The 16,919-nt window shown below is 38.1% G+C and overlaps 1 protein-coding gene and 1 pseudogene across 9 annotated transcripts in view; one reads left to right on the top strand and one right to left on the bottom strand.

Moving 5' to 3' along the window:
- The first annotated feature begins 2,256 nt into the window (after nucleotides 1-2,256).
- LOC121317877 lies at nucleotides 2,257-8,839 on the top strand (annotated as a pseudogene).
- Nucleotides 8,840-11,674: 2,835 nt separating this feature from the next.
- Nucleotides 11,675-16,919, bottom strand: part of LOC121318846 (disks large homolog 3-like) — a 64,956-nt gene continuing 59,711 nt past the window's right edge. For all 9 annotated transcript variants that reach the window (XM_041255961.1, XM_041255954.1, XM_041255955.1 and 6 more), the window contains 4 exons: nucleotides 16,672-16,844; nucleotides 16,189-16,298; nucleotides 15,734-15,825; nucleotides 11,675-14,932 (listed from right to left, as the gene is read on the bottom strand). In XM_041255961.1, the coding sequence (XP_041111895.1) occupies nucleotides 14,826-14,932; nucleotides 15,734-15,825; nucleotides 16,189-16,298; nucleotides 16,672-16,844 (482 nt within the window). In that variant the 3' untranslated portion in view covers nucleotides 11,675-14,825. The remainder of the gene's footprint in view (nucleotides 14,933-15,733; nucleotides 15,826-16,188; nucleotides 16,299-16,671; nucleotides 16,845-16,919) is intronic.

Consider the following 16,919-nt stretch of genomic DNA (forward strand, 5'->3'; position numbering starts at 1 on the left):
ATGGCATGCACCTGGAGACTGGTATTCGTTAAAGGAAACATTAGTCACAAATTACCTAAAGAGAAGAAAGAATAATCAAGCACAAGACTGGGACAGGATTGCTAACACAATATTTTGAAAGTTGTCAGTCAGAATGTTCTGGAAGGGCTCATGTTGCTTAGCTGGCAAAGCCTGAAGAAACTCAGACTGCTTGTCAGAGGGATTTTCTGCAGGATGATTGAATTTCCAGTTTAAAGAACAGTGGATAGGTTTAATTGTAATAAGATGAATAGGGGGCAGCGTTTGCCAATATCAACACTGCCTCTCAGTTTACAAATGAGTCAAGCTAATCTTTGTGGTCGTTTGTCCGTTTTACAGATTTCCACTGAGTGCAGCATGTTCTGGAATACAAAGAGAAGCAATGCATCAGGCCGAACTTAAACACAGCCCTTTAAAACCTACCAGCAAGGGAACAGGATTCCTCCTGGTATTCAGTATAGGGGTGTGTGTGTGTGACAGAGGCTGATTTATTTAAAGAATAAGACTGCTAACAATGAGTTATACAGTCTTTATAAATGTTTCATATTCAGGAGTCAATATTCAAGTATTTTCTATATAGCCATAGACTCTTTTAACATTTTTTTTTATTAAATTCAATAAACCAAAGCTTGGATTTAGGTTGATTTAACACATCAATATCAATAATATTGGAGTTTAATTTAATTAAACATGGATCAGTTTTCACTCTGTTCTCTGAAGGAAAGTCAGTTTCCCAATCTATTTTCCCCAGGATAATTACTGGTACTGCATTAGCAACCTGTATCACTATTGTAGCACAGAAGCTACCTTAAAAACAGAGTAACCAATCTCACTGTGTCCCACAGCCTGGGGAGGTTCACCTCCAGATGAAAAATAATCAGGGGGTTTGTTAATTGTGGGTTAGCGAAGTGCTTTTGAAATGATACAACAAATCATCTGGCACCGTTGTTTGCAACCTCATACAGGACATTTTTGGTACCAAAGTTCGTAAAAACCAAACCATACCCCCACAGGCTCACATACACACTCACAGCGGCCCACACCCACGTGTTTAACTGGGTGTGTATTTTCATCCACAAAACTTGTTAATGGAGATCTCAAAAGGTAAGCCCCCCCCGCCAAAAAAAAAATACATACTGTTATAGAAAAACGATAATACAATGGCTGAATTATAATCTGATTCAATGATTGCTTTCAAAAGCATGTACGTTTATATTAACTAAATACTACATATTTCTTAGATTTGTTATCATTTATGGCACTGAAAATATATTCCGTATTATATAGCAGGATGTCCTACTGTACACTAGCTCAAAGTGGAGTGGAATTCAGGCTGCCTAATTAACGCCACTCATTCTGAACTGCAGAGTATCACCCAGGACTCATTGTGCAAACCCTGGTCATTTTTTTTTTTTTTTTTTTTTTTTGATCATTTATCGCCACCTACTGGTATGTTTTAGTACATAGACCATTTGAACCATCATTAAAGTCGGTTAAAGTTAGTTAATCTCTAAATAATAATAATAATAATAATAATAATAATAATAATAATAAGTGACTCGTTACAGAAAATACAATGTGGTCTAAATTCACAGTACTAATAGTAGGCCTGTGCCCATTTAGTTTGTGTCATTTTATTTAATCTGCTAAAACTGGTGGGATACTCACAATCTGACAAAACCTGGACAATAGCTTGTTGCAGACCACCGTAGATAAACCACAGCTTTCGGGGAGCTGTTAGCACTGCAGAAATGATCCAAATGCAGGATTTGAGGGAGAGGTTGTCATCTTCCACAGGCGGGGACACTGGGAATCCCGGCGCTACTGATGTGATGTGATGCTACTGACGGCGATGTGAAAATTATATACAGTAACGAAATAAAACAGATTTGGGGTTTAAACAAACGTTTTATAGAATTTGCGAGATAGAGACTGTAGGCTACCGTAGTGTAGATTATTCGTAGTGCAATATATAGACAACAATATATATGTTTTTTATTCGCTCTACTAGTTCCAAATAACAAATTAACAGCACATGATACTGTAATACAATTTGCTTTCATTAATTGCGGGGAAATATCATCTTTTAGAAGCAGTGAAAGGCACTGCAGCAGTTGTCCTGTTCGGACCTTTCATTGTAGACTTGCCAATTTCTAACAATAAACCCGATCCCCTAATTATTTATAATTGTGTTCTAGAATTTGGAATTGCTATATGGCAGACTAAAGACCCGGAGTGATGGACAGTCAGATTTATAAATTCCCAAGGGCGACGTGGAGAAAGATCTGTTTCGAGTACTCTCCTACCAGGCTGTAGGTATTCACAATGACCCTGTAACCCTGAAGAACAGAATAAACATTTGATGGGTTTACAATGATGTTTACTTATGTAGCTGCATTTGACCCCTGCATCATGCAGGCCTCTACTTAAAACTCAACTGCAGAGCGTGTCTCCGGACAAACTGGTGAAGGCAGATATGTTATGGAGACTGCTGTCATTGTAGGGACAAGTCACGAACACAGCCACTCTTTTCTATTTACACTTTGACTGTTTTGTGAGAGTGCAGCAGGAAACCAACATTGTACAAAAAAAAAAAAAAATCAATAAAGAACTCATTTCTGTCTGTTTTTCTTTTTGAGTTTAGCAATAGCAGAGTTACTCTGTAGAGGTCCCCCTTGATGTTTGTCTAATTGCTGTAAAACTGCTAATGGATGCAGACAGGTGGTTTCAAAACCGGAACTGTGATAGCAATCTTGTTTGTTGTTTGATTTTAATCATATCTATGCACTTCAGCTGTTTAAATCCCCTTTGTACATGTGCCAGTAGGTAAAGTGTACACATTTTAACCAGCTAAAGCTTTCCAATTGCCAGTGTTAGTCTGTTATGCTACAATTCATTAATAGGGCAGCTAGTGCACTGAACAGCCATGTGTAATTACAAGTGCTTCAAGTACATCAGTTCTTTTCCAACATTTACTATAACCAGGATGTGTATTTGAGTTCACTTCCCAGCTTGGGAGCAACTGTATGTACAGTCAGTGTTTGTTTGCTTCTCCCTATATGAGGGAGATCCTTGCCTTTGAATTTCTGAAGAGTGTGTGTAAACACTTTGAAGCTTCTCCAGAGCTGGGGGCGGGGGCGGGGGCGGGGGACGGGACGGGACGGGACCGGGTGCAGCACATCAAGGTGTTACTGCAGAGGGGGAAGGAGCTGCTGGGCAAGAGAAGACATCATCACAGGTATACAGTAATCCAGAAATATCTTACTGACTTAAAAAAGCAATAACACCATAACAATATTGTTTTGTGTAGTCTGTCTTGAGTAGTAATTCTTTATTTATTGGCCATTACATTTTAAATTAATTCCCATATGTATTCTTTGAAGGTCACTACACTGGGAAACAGCTTTCCTTTGAGATGCGTAACCACTTACATCTCCTTCTCTGGGATAGAGCTGACAAGAACTTTGAGGTAAGAGTCTGGAAGCTACAGAGATGGTTCCCAAACCTTTTCTCATGCAGATTTTTAACCCACTTAGGGCCAGTACTAAGCTATAATGCTTAGGTAACCAGACCAATCAGATACTTCATTAAAAAAGCTGAAGCATATAGAAGAGCCCATACAACAATCTGTATATTAAGCACACATTTATTCTAACTATACAATTATTACATTGTCATACAAACAATTATATATTTATACTGCACCTGTCACCCTCCACTGTAGTATAATCGGATCCTTCCATGAAATGGTTTCTGAATTGTATCACTAACTCTAAACTGTTGACCAGGCTAGCAACTACTCTGAGGCTCTGCAGTGGTACAACTATTCCTTGAGTTTCTACTTTGCAGGTCAAGTGGACCAGAACCTGGCCAAGCTGAAGAGAAACAGGGCTTCCTGCTTCCTGCACCTCCAGCAGCTGGACAAGGTACAGCTTTCCTAAAGCTGCCTGGGCTACAGCAGCCAGGGGGTTACTAACCACAGCTGTTACAAAAAAAAGATATACATAAAAAAATACAGGTGACTCACAATGGACAAATGGAGAGAGAGAGAGAGAGAGAGAGAGAGAGAGAGAGAGAGAGAGAGAGAGAGAGAGAGAGAGTTCTGAAAGAAACCCTTTCTTTTATTCATGCAGGTGAAGACAGACAGTGATAAATCTTAAAAAAAAAAAAAAACATTAAGTAGAATTCTCATGTGTTTCTGAATGTTTTTATTAGTATTCCAGATGCAATGGGATTTTTAGAGGTTTACAAAAAAATGTAATGCATGGGCATCCGCGTCCATATATGTGGAAATATTTCAATATCTTCATGCCCTTAATTATTATAAAAAGTCTGGTTAGTGTATTCATACTTTTTTTCATACTCACTTGGATATTCTGCGCTCATATCTGAAGATGGGTGGGTTAGAAATATAAATGGAAAGTAACTTTGCAGAACAGAGTACCCTATGCTAACTGCATAGACTGCACTTGCGTTAGCTTAGTTTTAAATGTATACAAATGGCTCCCAGTTACACAGGGCTGAAAGAATGAGTAGGGAGTATGGGTGGTGGCTTAAAGCAGTTTTCATTTTTCCATTTTGGACAGTTTCAGACATGCTATTTTGGCCACATAATGAGTAGTTACTGAATGGTTGGATGGAAGTTGCAGTATGCAGTATACTATAACAAACTTTGTTCAAGCTTAAAACAGAAAAATAAGGAACAGCAGCAATAGCCTTAACCAAAGATCCAGTGTATTTATAGTGAATCCTGTTCCCTGTAGCCCTGTTAAAAATATCCCAGCTCAACCCAGGAGAGAGCCTAAGTTTGGAGAAAAAGATTGATGAGGCGAACTGGTTCAGGAAAATTGGTAGGACCTGCAATAGATCAGAATTGTTTTCTATAACTGGATATGTTATATGTTGGGCTGTTGGTTTCGTTTTTTATTTTTGGTCACGTGATGTCCCTTTAAAGTTATATTGAGCTGTTTCTGACTTAAACTCTTGGAAAAGCGTTGATTGGCAGTGTTAAATGCAGCTTCTTATTTTTTTTTAATTCAAACTGAACACAAAAAGCGAGTTCAATTAAGTAGCTTTCCCCGGACTTAATCTTAATGACACCTTGGAAAAATGTTATAACCTGTTTTGCAAATAATAGTTTCCTCTTAATTAAAATTTAATTAAATCAATTGAATTCACTAACTGTTTGCATTTGGTTTGAATTAAAAATAAGGAGCGGCTTAATTTTTTTACATTATCGATGAAACAGAATCGTAGTCTCAATCAAGTTGCAGGAGAAAAAACTAAAGTGAACTTGTTTCACAAGCAACACTTTTCCAAGAGTTTAACTGAACTGAGTCAGCTCAAACAAAAAAGGGGCATCACGTGATCAAAACTAAAAACTGAAAAGCCATAGTTGGATGTTATAAAAAATGGAAATGGAGTTGAAACTATAATCAACCCTAATTTTATTTGAGCACCAGCACTGCATTTGAACAAAGCTTTTTTGGTAAAGAGTAAAAGATCGCATTTCTATTGCAAATACTGTAATGTGGTGAAGTGCAATCAGTCACATTGAAGGAACCTATAGGTCTTAAATATTTATGTAAATTTTTTTTTCCAGCTTGGAACTCAGCCTTGCAGTGTGAGGGCACACCTGGCATGATGAGAGATTTCTTTGTGCTTTTGTACCAGGTAGGAGAGTCTCGCTTGAACCGCCCTTGTGATATGTAAAAACATATTTTTTCTGTTTTGCAACTCTGTCTTTTTAAAGTTTATTACAGTGATTTAAATGGATGCCATTTGTAATTAACCCCTTAATGATCAGGCATTTTTAATTTTACAATTTAGACTAGACTAATGAAATGTTAAAATCTTGAATAGTGGTAAAGTAATAATTATAATATATTCTGTAACGTTATTCAGTATATCATGTACACATCTTTCTCAGTCATGTTGGTAGCTGCCACTTTTGTAAAGCAATCTTGAGTCCCTACAGCATTCCAATGATACACCCTTTTTCAGATTTCCCAGTTTTGCCCGTCTGAGAAAGCAATTTTAGTTGGACAGAAGACCTGTCTCCTCATGGCAGCAGCAGCCAGTTTGGAGCTGGCAAGAATCTCTTCAGAATCCATCGAACAGGTTGATATTATTTTTTATATTATCTTATTTTTATGATATATTTTATTATATACTATATAGCATCTGCCATACTGTCACTTGTCAGCGCTGAACAGCAAAGGTATGCCTGTTTAGGCCAGCAGAGGGCATATCATGCCCTGTGGAAACCAGGCATTGAATTAAAAGAAGTTTGTATATTGTATTCTGTTGTGCATTAAATATATACATCGTTGTGGAGGTAGGCAGTGCACTGCTGTGAGGGACAGCAGGATCACAGATCAACAGAATTAACATGTATAAAATATCAGCCCAGTGTGAAAGCAGTCAGGGCAGATGGGGACCAGGGGCTGCACAGGTGTGTTTTTTACTTGGTTGAGTTGTTGATTGTAGTTAAATGGAGATTGAGACTTCACAAGCTTTTCCTGTACAGACTGAAAACCTGACCCAGGCACTAGAACACATGCAGATCTGCTGGGAGGTGTGGAGAACATTGAAAACTTCAGGTAGCCTTTACTTTCAAATGTAATACCCTTGGTGTTCCTGCACTGTAGTTTTTATCCATACATGCTGTAGAAAACTATTGTACTTCAAGGAAGAGTAATAGTGACACAGTTCTAGTTTGGTTTTTCAATACTGAATGTAAATCTCTACAAATTGAAAAAACTAAATTGCTGCACATGTATAGTTCACATGCTAACTTTGATGACAATGTCCCCAAATGTTTTTCTAAGAACAAAACATTTTACAGTAACTTGAATTATTTTGCAGGGGACTTCTCCAAGGACCCCACAGACACTTTGCTGCTGCTGTATGAGTTTGAGGCCAGAGCCAAACGGAATGACCCCAAACTGGAGACAGTGCTGGAGTCTGTGCTGGAGCTCCAGCAGATCGAAACCAAAACATTGGAAACCCTTGCCTGTAAGTACCATTTATACAAATGTAATTAGTCTGTACGACAAGTCTTCATGTCTCATCCTTTCTGTACACGAACATATTTATTTATTCATTTAATTATTTATTTTAACAGGGCACAGTGGTTGCTTCTTCAGTTACCACAAAGGAAAATTTACAACAATCATTACAAAAAGTCACCCTTTTTGCCCAAACCACTGAAAACGTGTAGTTCATTCCTATTTAAATGTGTTTCAGCTCCGGTATCTGTTCCGTTGAGACACGCAGGCCAACCTACTCATTGAGATCCATTAAAAAACATACAAGTCAACCCATTCCATTTGGAAACTTAAGGATAGCCCCTTCCCTGCAGATACAAACAGGCTATTGTCTTCTCTACTGTGTGTCCAGCACTGGCAATGGAGCCAACTGCTCATTTCCCCTCGCTGTGTAAAAAGGAAGCGTCCTGATTCTGACATCTTATGGTGCAGGTAAGAGAATAAATCATTTAAATTTCTCACTACACCATTTTACAAAATAGATCTTGAATATGAAAGTGGGGAAATGCAAAAAAAAGCCATATGAGTGTTTTTTTATTTATTTAATTTGAAACGGGAGTGTAAAACTTCTGTTTCCAGTGAATGTACTGTGTAAATTAGATCCTACTGATTTCATTAAATATCTACAGTGCGAGCAATGATGGGGTCTGTGGTTGCAATAAAAGCACAGTCTGATCCAGTTGTCGCTGCCCACAGGGGTGCTGGAAGTGGAGTCCCGGGGTCTGGAGGAGGTGTGGGGGTACTATGAAGAAACCCTACTTGTAATAAGCAGTGCAGTAAGTAAGACAAATAGCTTTAAATATAGGCATTGGTGAATCCATGAGTTGCACTTGTTTAGTATACCACTCGCCTGGAATCTGTTAATAACTACAGTATGCAAGTAAGGAGTGCTTAAGGGAATAGTGGGGATTATGGATGTGACAGTTTTTATCAGTGACTGTCCACACACTTTCCTCACAGATCTATTAGCATTTATCTACATTCATTTGTAATTACATTTTCCGGAAGGATGGAATTAATCTTGAGTCTGCATTGCGTGTCATTATTATTATTATAATTTTACTGAGTGCTCATCTTTTTTTTTAAACCAGCACGGGGAGATCCCTGAAGTGGAAATTCTGTGGCTCCTGACCAGAGCCTGTCACACAGGGATATTGCTCTATAGCCTGGCTCAGTACACAGAGGCAGAGAAATGGTGTGGACTGGGCATGAGCTTCCTACAACACCTGGGCTCCCTGCAGGCTTGCTATGAGACTCAGGTAAAGGGTGGCTTCACCATTCCTCTCCCCTATAACCCATTGTCGTACCATAACAGGATTTTGGAACATAATACCTGTTTGACATACGTATATAAATTGACAATCATAACTGACTGCTGTGCTGTTTATATTCCCAGATGTCAGATCTTTACACTGAAGTGCTGGACAGGTTAGACAAAGCACAGACCAATCTTGTGACTGAAGAGTGAGGATACAGATAGACATCATGTGGAGGTAGGCACTGCCTGGACTGGGGTTTCTGAAGCTTTGCTGCTCTTGATTCCAGCTAGAGGAGATGCAAATGTTGAGGACCCACCACCATATAGACTTTAAAATGGCGGCTAAACCAAGCTTAATGAACTTATCTGATTGTGTCTTCCTGTTCACAGGTGTATTTTATTAAGCAATGCTTCAAAGATAGTTCAGTAAGTTTTAGCAATTTGTTTTTGTAGGACAAGTTTTTTCATTTTCAGATTCTTCTGTTCTCCCAAGTGTGTTTTGCTATTCTGTGTAAATAAGGAATGCTGTGGCTCTTATCTTTCATTAAAAAAAAAAAAAAAACTGTTTAATGTTATATGTATTTTGCTATAAGAAACTAAAATGAAATGAGCTTAAATATTTAAATAAATAAATAAGAATTGAAATGTATTCCAGATTTGTTTTAGAGTGTTTATGTTTTCAATACTGTCCACTAAATGGCAGCAGAGCTTAAGAAAAGGCTTGTGTAAGCTATCGTCCTCCTGACCAGGGTTGCCAACTGTCAGTACATTTTATTTATTTATTTATTTATTTAAAATCACAATTTAACACTGTCCATACTGTAAATAACAAAAAAAAGTCTGTGATTTTGGATTGACAAAAAGGATGGTATATTTTTTTTATTGCTCAAGTATTTATAAAAAGAATGCCAAATAACAATTTAGTATGCGTTCTTCAACCAAGTAGCCAAAGCACAACAGACTCGGGAGACAGCCAGCGTGCAATGTTTTACCCGCAGATTGTTCATGGAAATATTCAAACCCCATGTTAGGGGCATGTGTTTTCCTTTCATTCTCAGACTTTGCCCTTTTTGATAGACTGTTTTACAAAATGGACAAGGTGTCAGTTGTAAACATAATAATATAAAGTGGTTGATATAATATCTTATATGCAATGCCAAACTCTCACATGGAGCCACGTGGTGCAGTATGTTAATTCACTAGGTGCTATTCCTCCTTGGAGGACTCGGTTCAAAGTTAATTCCTTTTACTTTCAAAGAATTGGATCATTTCATATAGACAATGATGCTTTTCGGTGACAGTGAGATGGCATAGGGGGCTGTTTCACTAACATGCTGTGCTGTTCTTCTTAAAACAGGGTTCAAATCAAGTGGAGTCCTTTCTTTATTTTCAAATAGATGAATTCTGACTCAAGACTCCTGTTAAAAACAGCACCAGCTTCCAACCAACGAAACAAACAATCCAGCCTGCAAGTGTCCATGCACGACCATAGCAAGACCTAAAGAAATGCAAGTACATAAAAATTGCCTATTTTATAACATTTTATGGTTTTTTTTTTTTTTTTTTGTTAGTAAAAAAACAAAAAAAAAAAAAACAAAAAAAAAAATGCCACTTAGTCTGTACGTCAGTAAAAACACAATTGCAAGGGTGGCAACCCTGCTCCTGACTGGAAAATCCTGATAGCACTATCACGTGTTATCCTTGTTTCATTATCGTTACAGTCATTGAGAGAAATCCTGTAAAGAAAATGCCTTCTGAACCCCTGGTTTTGAAACTTAACTGGAATCACAGTGCTAGCTTATTATGCTGAGAACATCATAAAAACTGTATATTGAATATAAGATTAATATTTATTATAGTTATTTAGGTCTTTACGTAAATTGTTTTCAACTAACATTATAAATAGGGCTTTATAAATACTAACATTATAAATAGGGCTTTTTGTTTATGAATTTCATTTTTCAGTGCTTATTTTTAGCTATTTTCAAGTTATATACAAATAGCTTTTTTTGGGGGGGGGGGGGGCTTTCGCTTTTTATATACTGCTTGAAATTGTTTTCGGTTACTTTGGTTTTTTTCTGTCACAATATGTATAGTAACTCATCAACACTCAATCATTGTACCTTCTTTCCTTTGCTGTCTTACACAATGAAATCCTCATGGCCACTGGCATATTTTTCTGGGGTTTTTGTGTTTAGGCATTTTTTTTTTTTTACATTTTTCTGTGCAATTTGCAATTTTGTTTTAAATTCCACAAGCATGTCAATACTATGTACTATAATGTAGCTTTAAATGTCACGAGCAAGAACATCATGTTCTAAATCTCGCGTGTTGCAGTCCTCCAATAGAAATGTAGGAATTTGCTGCCACTCAGTAGTTGGGGTGAGTTTAACATATTCAGAATGAATCAATGCGCGATTCCAGTCAAGGCGGCGGACATTTCCCAACAAGACTGGTAAAAGTTTTTTTGTTTTTTTTCCCCACGGGGACGGGGATACGATATCAACATGAATTGAGTAACCATTCCTGGTGTTTATTGGATATACACCCATTACATTTTTTTTTGGGAGGTGGAGGGGTAGGGGGGGCTTTTGATGGGTATCTTTTTTTTATCAGTTAAAAACTAAAATCAGAAGCTCTAAAGTAGGATGATTTTTTAAATGTATTAATTATTTGAAAAAGAGTGCATTTTCCTGTTAGTGCATCAGAGTGAATAAAATAAAGTCAATAAAAAATGAAACTAAAAAGGTGCCTCAAAGAAGTGTCAGTTTTGAGTATTGATGTTGCTTACCCCTTGCACTGGATCAGTAACTCAGGGGAGCTTTGTCCTTTTCAGTTTTTATAACTCATGAGGATTGCGTACTGTTTATAAAAACACATCTGGAATGTGAAATACAGGCCATGTTCCTGTCACTGTGTTTATGCCGAAAACAGGCTGGCTGAAAACATGAATACCATTTTATGTCAGGCCTCAAAAGACCACACATCAAATACTTTAAGAATCCAGCAGCACTTAACAGATTCCCCTGCTTCAATGGGAAACAAAGGGTTAAGTAAACTGAAACCATGACTAATATAGTCACATATTTTATTTTCTTTTTTAAAAATATTTTTGTCCATTCTAAAAAAGGGCTACCTTCCTTCTTGGCCAGTATACTGATTGGTAACCATGACAACAAGGACTCCTTTTGTACCTGGGCCCACACAACATTGTCCTGTTGGTTACATATTGTAACAAAATATAATGTAGCGTACAATCAAGGATTGCTATTCAGCCAGCAGTTACTGGACCGGTGTGTAACACCATGCCAGCCTTAGCTTTACTCTCAAAACCCAATGACAGAAATCAAAGACAAAAATACAGTTTATTTCTTAGAAAGTCCTTCTGGCCCAAAGACTGGCACCCTCACAAAAAGAACACAAAGGCAGTAGCCAGATTAAATCTCAGAGCACAGTAACCTCAAATACGTATTCTTTGGGCTATTTATTCATAGGTTGACTTTGTGATAAATAACAGACACACATAAACAGCCTGCAGTGTTCAGACTCAGTACTGTAGGTCAGTATTCTTCCAGGTCAAAAAATTGGATTGGATTAGTAGTTAAAACTTTGTACACGACATATGCTGTCTACTGTTGGTCTCCACACACCAGACGCGATGTGATTTTTTAAATTGGTGATGAGACACTTTTACAGCGACTTGACCACACACCAGAAGCGACAGGTTTGAAAACTGCCAGATCTATACAGCTGTTCAAAAGTGTTATTGACAAAACTATGATCAAGACTGGTACATATTCATTAACATGACGTGGCAGTGATGAGTGTCTTCACGGATCGGTATATCAACATATATGGCAATAAATCATACACACCAGGCTTATCCAGTTCCTTCGATATGGACTCCCATATATTATCTTTCAAATCTGTATCTTCATAATTGTGATGCCTTGTCATAAAGCTCTGGGAACTTTTTCAACAAGTATTGTTTCCTGTTATTTTGGATACTGCCTCACTGTGCTGGATCACGTGCATTGGAGCTGTTTGCTCCAATTGCTCAATACCCTAGCCGACGCGTCAAACCGCAAAAAATAGGACTCAATTTACTTTGCCCAACTCCTGCGTCGCCTGAGGTTTGAAAGATACTTCTCAAAAGTATAGTTTCTATTAATTTTGACGCATCGCTGCAGTTCTCCTTGCCACATCGCATCTGGTGGGTATCAGCCTTTACCGTTACCCACAAGTCCAAAAATAACTAAATAACCAACAGACAGGCCAGCGGTGGGATGGAGTTTTTGTTTACAGGGTAGTAGTGTTTTAACATGTGTCTGTATTGTCAGATCTTCTAACTGAAAAGTGTACTTACCTGAAATTTGTTTCCCTCCATTGATTCTCACTCTTGGAATCGCAAGAACAAGAGTGGGGAGTCTTTACACAAGGTGAATGTTACAGCTAGAATAACCTCCTGAACAGTCTATAAGCAATTTATAATGGCTCTTTTCCCTCTCTATAGTCCCTGAACTGTGTTAACATTAGTTACAGCTGGTTTTACAGAGGTGTTCAGAAATTGCCTGCAGATTACAGTATATATCTTGGCCCTGTGAATACCCTGCATGCTCACACAGTGAAATATCCACTCCTTCAAAAGAAAGTGGAAGTTCACTTTATTTAATAATGCTGTTCCAATAAAGCAAGGGGGAGGCATCAACAAACTGGAAACCAAGTTATAAAGGAGGTACACTGTTCAGCACTAAATTCAGTAGAGATGTCACAAGTAACTGTATGGGCTCTTTACTGTGTTGGTATGTCAATAATATAGCACTTCCTTGTTATCTACTGATTTACAGCATATATGATTTATACCGATATGTATGCAAAATAAAATAAGTTGGTAAAGGCAGTACTAAATACATATGTTAGGCTGATGAAAATCCCTCTCAAAAAGCTTGTTTTTTCACTCCCTTTCAGTTGTACACCACGCTCAGTTACAGTGACATCCCCCCTCCTCCAATAGTCTGCCTCCCCCAACCTGAACACACAGTGTATCAGTACAGGTTCTGAGCTGGCCTATCCATCCTTAAATAAAATAAACATGATGGTTTTTGTTCTAAGATTACTGAAAATTAATTACCATTAGTCTTTTTTCTACCCGTTTTCAGGCTGCTGTTCCAATAATAATAAAAAATAAAATGTTAAAAAGAGACAGTAAAGAAAAAGCAGCTGAGAGGAATGTACCACAAAACCATCTTGTCTGAATATGGCAGGTGTGAGCCCTGTAAGGATCTGCATCTAAAACAATTGTAATAGTGCAGACACACTGTAGCATTGAAGAAGGGGACTGGGATGCCTGGAGATTTTGACTTGCAATTTTTGCGTTACTGCCAAAACATTTGAGTGACCTTGAGTATTTGTCATTTCATCGTCTTTGTAAGACATACCCTAATTAGGATACCCCAGAAAACAAACTCAATTATGCAGATAAGATTCTAACCCACTGGTTCAACAATGAAGCCTTTGCCTGTAGGGAGAATCAACTCATCTTCAAGGGCCATTGAAATATTTGTGAAAATACAGCAGCCTTAAGATACAAGCTGCACAATCAGCCATCCTAGTGGCAGTTTCACAGATTTTAGTTGTAAGGCAGCTTGGGATTTTGTAAGGACCCCAGGTCACTCCTCCCTTATTCAGAGCAGCTTCAAAAAATAAGTCAGAAAGCCCTCCATGCAGACAATTTTCATGATGTGTAAAACAAACAATGTGTATTTTTTAATATGTAGTAAAATCATCTTTCCATTGGATTTTAATCTATCTTCCTGTTCAATATATAAATTTATAGATTTACATCCCATAATTCCTTTCTTCCCACCTCCAGAGATGAGAAATCTTGAATGGCTGCTTCACAAACTGCTGGCAGCCAATCACATAGCAAGCTGGTTGTGATAATTGTGAGCAGAAGTTTGTACTTTCATCACTGATCTGAATTAGAAACATTGAAAAAGATCCCTTGAATAGCAGAGTACCAGCAGGGGGTTCAATTTGTAACTAGTCCTTATAGAAAAACCTCAATGGTCTCTTCCTGTCTGCTCACCCTCCAAGTCCGTAATGCAAGTTTATAAACACTTACAAGTCGTTTCAATTTGCACGATTCCCCTTGGCAAACTTCTCCACATCCCATTTTTCAAATGCTTTAGGGCATTCTGCTGATCCTTTCTGTCCCTCTGCAGACCAGAATTGATTTTTTTTCCTTTCTTTTTTTCCCCCCATTTTTTAAAATGATCTAAAATTCATTTTGAATGACATTTTCCAGTCTTCGATGGAATTGCAGAAAAACTCATGCAGGGATGCGCACAGTCACGGTAATGGTGATATAGACCTGTTTTTAAAGAGTAACAGAATGATGACAATAAAACTCGATATGCAACATATCTGTAAAAAGGGGAGGGATCGGACTCGATCGGGGTGGGGAAGCCCCACTCCAAGGCAGGGGGTTGAAGGGACGCTCAGAGCTTTTCAGAGGAAGGGATCCAGATATAGGGACCAGATTGTTCCTCAATTACCAGTTTTATTTTGTTGTAGATTTCTTCTAGCGAGTCACCCTGTACAATGGCTGTTGATAAAAATGAGGTAACATTAGAATAGGTTTCAATAAAAAATTCAATACCACTAGAAAGAAAATGCACCGCATTGTGGCCGATATGGAATCACATATGTGCTTTAAATTCTAGAACTGTTTACATTTGAACTATCCTTTCAAATTCCAAATGGTCTGGCAAATGACTCATATGTTTAATTTAAGAAATATGTAATAATGTAATTAGCTTGCAACTGGCAGACTGCAATACAGACCTCCTGGATTTCTTCAAATTGGACATGGACATTTCTCACAAAGATTTATAACGTATACTGTGAATGACAGTAGCAACGCATGACTGGCTGATGTACCAAAGGATACATCTTGGGAATAGACTTATTTTACTTACATCCTAGACACATGTATGTTCCCCCCACATACCCTTTGTTGTCATGATTCCCACCAAAAACATTTTGCTCTACACAAATATAAAATTGGATGTGGGTTAACTACATGTACTGAAGCTGTGATTCCAAAAATGTACCACAGTATGTGTGTCCTGCAGCAAGCTGAAAATCCCCAAACAAGAACAGGGACTGGACTGAATAAGCAACAGGCTAGCCATGATCCCTTAATATGTAACTTAACGTATACTTTAAAAACTACAAATTAAACTGTCTTATTTTACATCAAAGTTACGTATGTGAAAGGTTAACCCAATGTGATTAGACCCATTCATGATGCAAGTGTTGCCTGTCCCGCCCCTCCTCTACACACACACACACATCAAAAGTAAGCAAGCCTTTCAACTACAGCAGTTGAAAAAGAAGAACCCACCTGTAAAATACTCCCCAAACTCTTGCTCCAGCTTCACTGCCTTGTCAAAGACTTTATTGGCTTGTTCGTACGTCTGTCTTTTATTCATTTCCCTAGAAGAAAAAAAGAGCAGGTTAGAACACCGGTCGGTCTTACGCAGCCATTTTCATGGTTTATGTGGGCAGCACTGAGAATGATGCAGTGCTTGTTTGGAGCGCACCCATGTGCAGAATGACACTTCAGAGTGTCATCAGTGGGATTTTGTGTTACTGTCTATACAAACAGCTTAAATGTGGCACCCACACAGCCAGCTTAACACTCCACCTCATCTTTCTCTGCCCAAACTATCTAATTGCTCAAACTGGTGCTGTGGCATTTATTAAAAGAAAGGTCACAGGAATACATGCACATTTGAAAAACTGTAAAAAAAAAAAAAAAAAAAAAAAAAAAAAAGACCAATGTTGTTTCTCACTTACATAAGGGCTTCGATGGATTTTGGCTTGATGAAAATGGCAATTGAAAAAAGTTGTGCTTGTTGCAACCTCTTTATGGCATTCCCAGACACATCCAGGATACAGTGTTTTCCCTATAAAGAAAGAAGGTTCAGTGTTGATGTACCATACAAAAAAGCCACAAAGCAGATGGTGCTCTGTACCATCCATCTCAATAAGGAATCTGTTTATTCCTGATTCCACTTAACAGATCACCATTGAGCACAATTCCCAACAAAAACGTTAATGCATTCTCAGGTGAAAGTAATTTATATTCTACATCATAAGACAAATAACAGTGTCCATGATAAATGTGCCACATTTACTGTGCCGTTTTTTATGCTAACTCTTTCCTGGTGCTCCAAAGTGCTCTAACTGGTTATTGGAACCAATTTGTAGATTTTTTTTATTTGACGAAACACATCTTTTGTCAGTTTGACACACAAATTAAAGAGACGATCTACTTACCCTCTCTGCAACAGCCCTCACAGACTGGATGCTGGTCCCATACAGGTTCTCATTAAACTGGCCTGCCTCAATAAATTTATTATCCTGAATGTCCTTCTCCATCTGCTCTCTGGAGACAACAAAGTGATAGTCCTGGCCGTCCAGCTCGGTCTCACGCTGGGGCCGGGTAGTGTCTGTAGGAACACACAGATTCAGGAGGGAGAGTCACTCCAACAGTGCATCGTGGATCAGTGTGTGCAGGAATAGGG

Source organism: Polyodon spathula, chromosome 7 (genome assembly GCF_017654505.1).
Source record: "Polyodon spathula isolate WHYD16114869_AA chromosome 7, ASM1765450v1, whole genome shotgun sequence".
NCBI lineage: Eukaryota > Metazoa > Chordata > Actinopteri > Acipenseriformes > Polyodontidae > Polyodon > Polyodon spathula.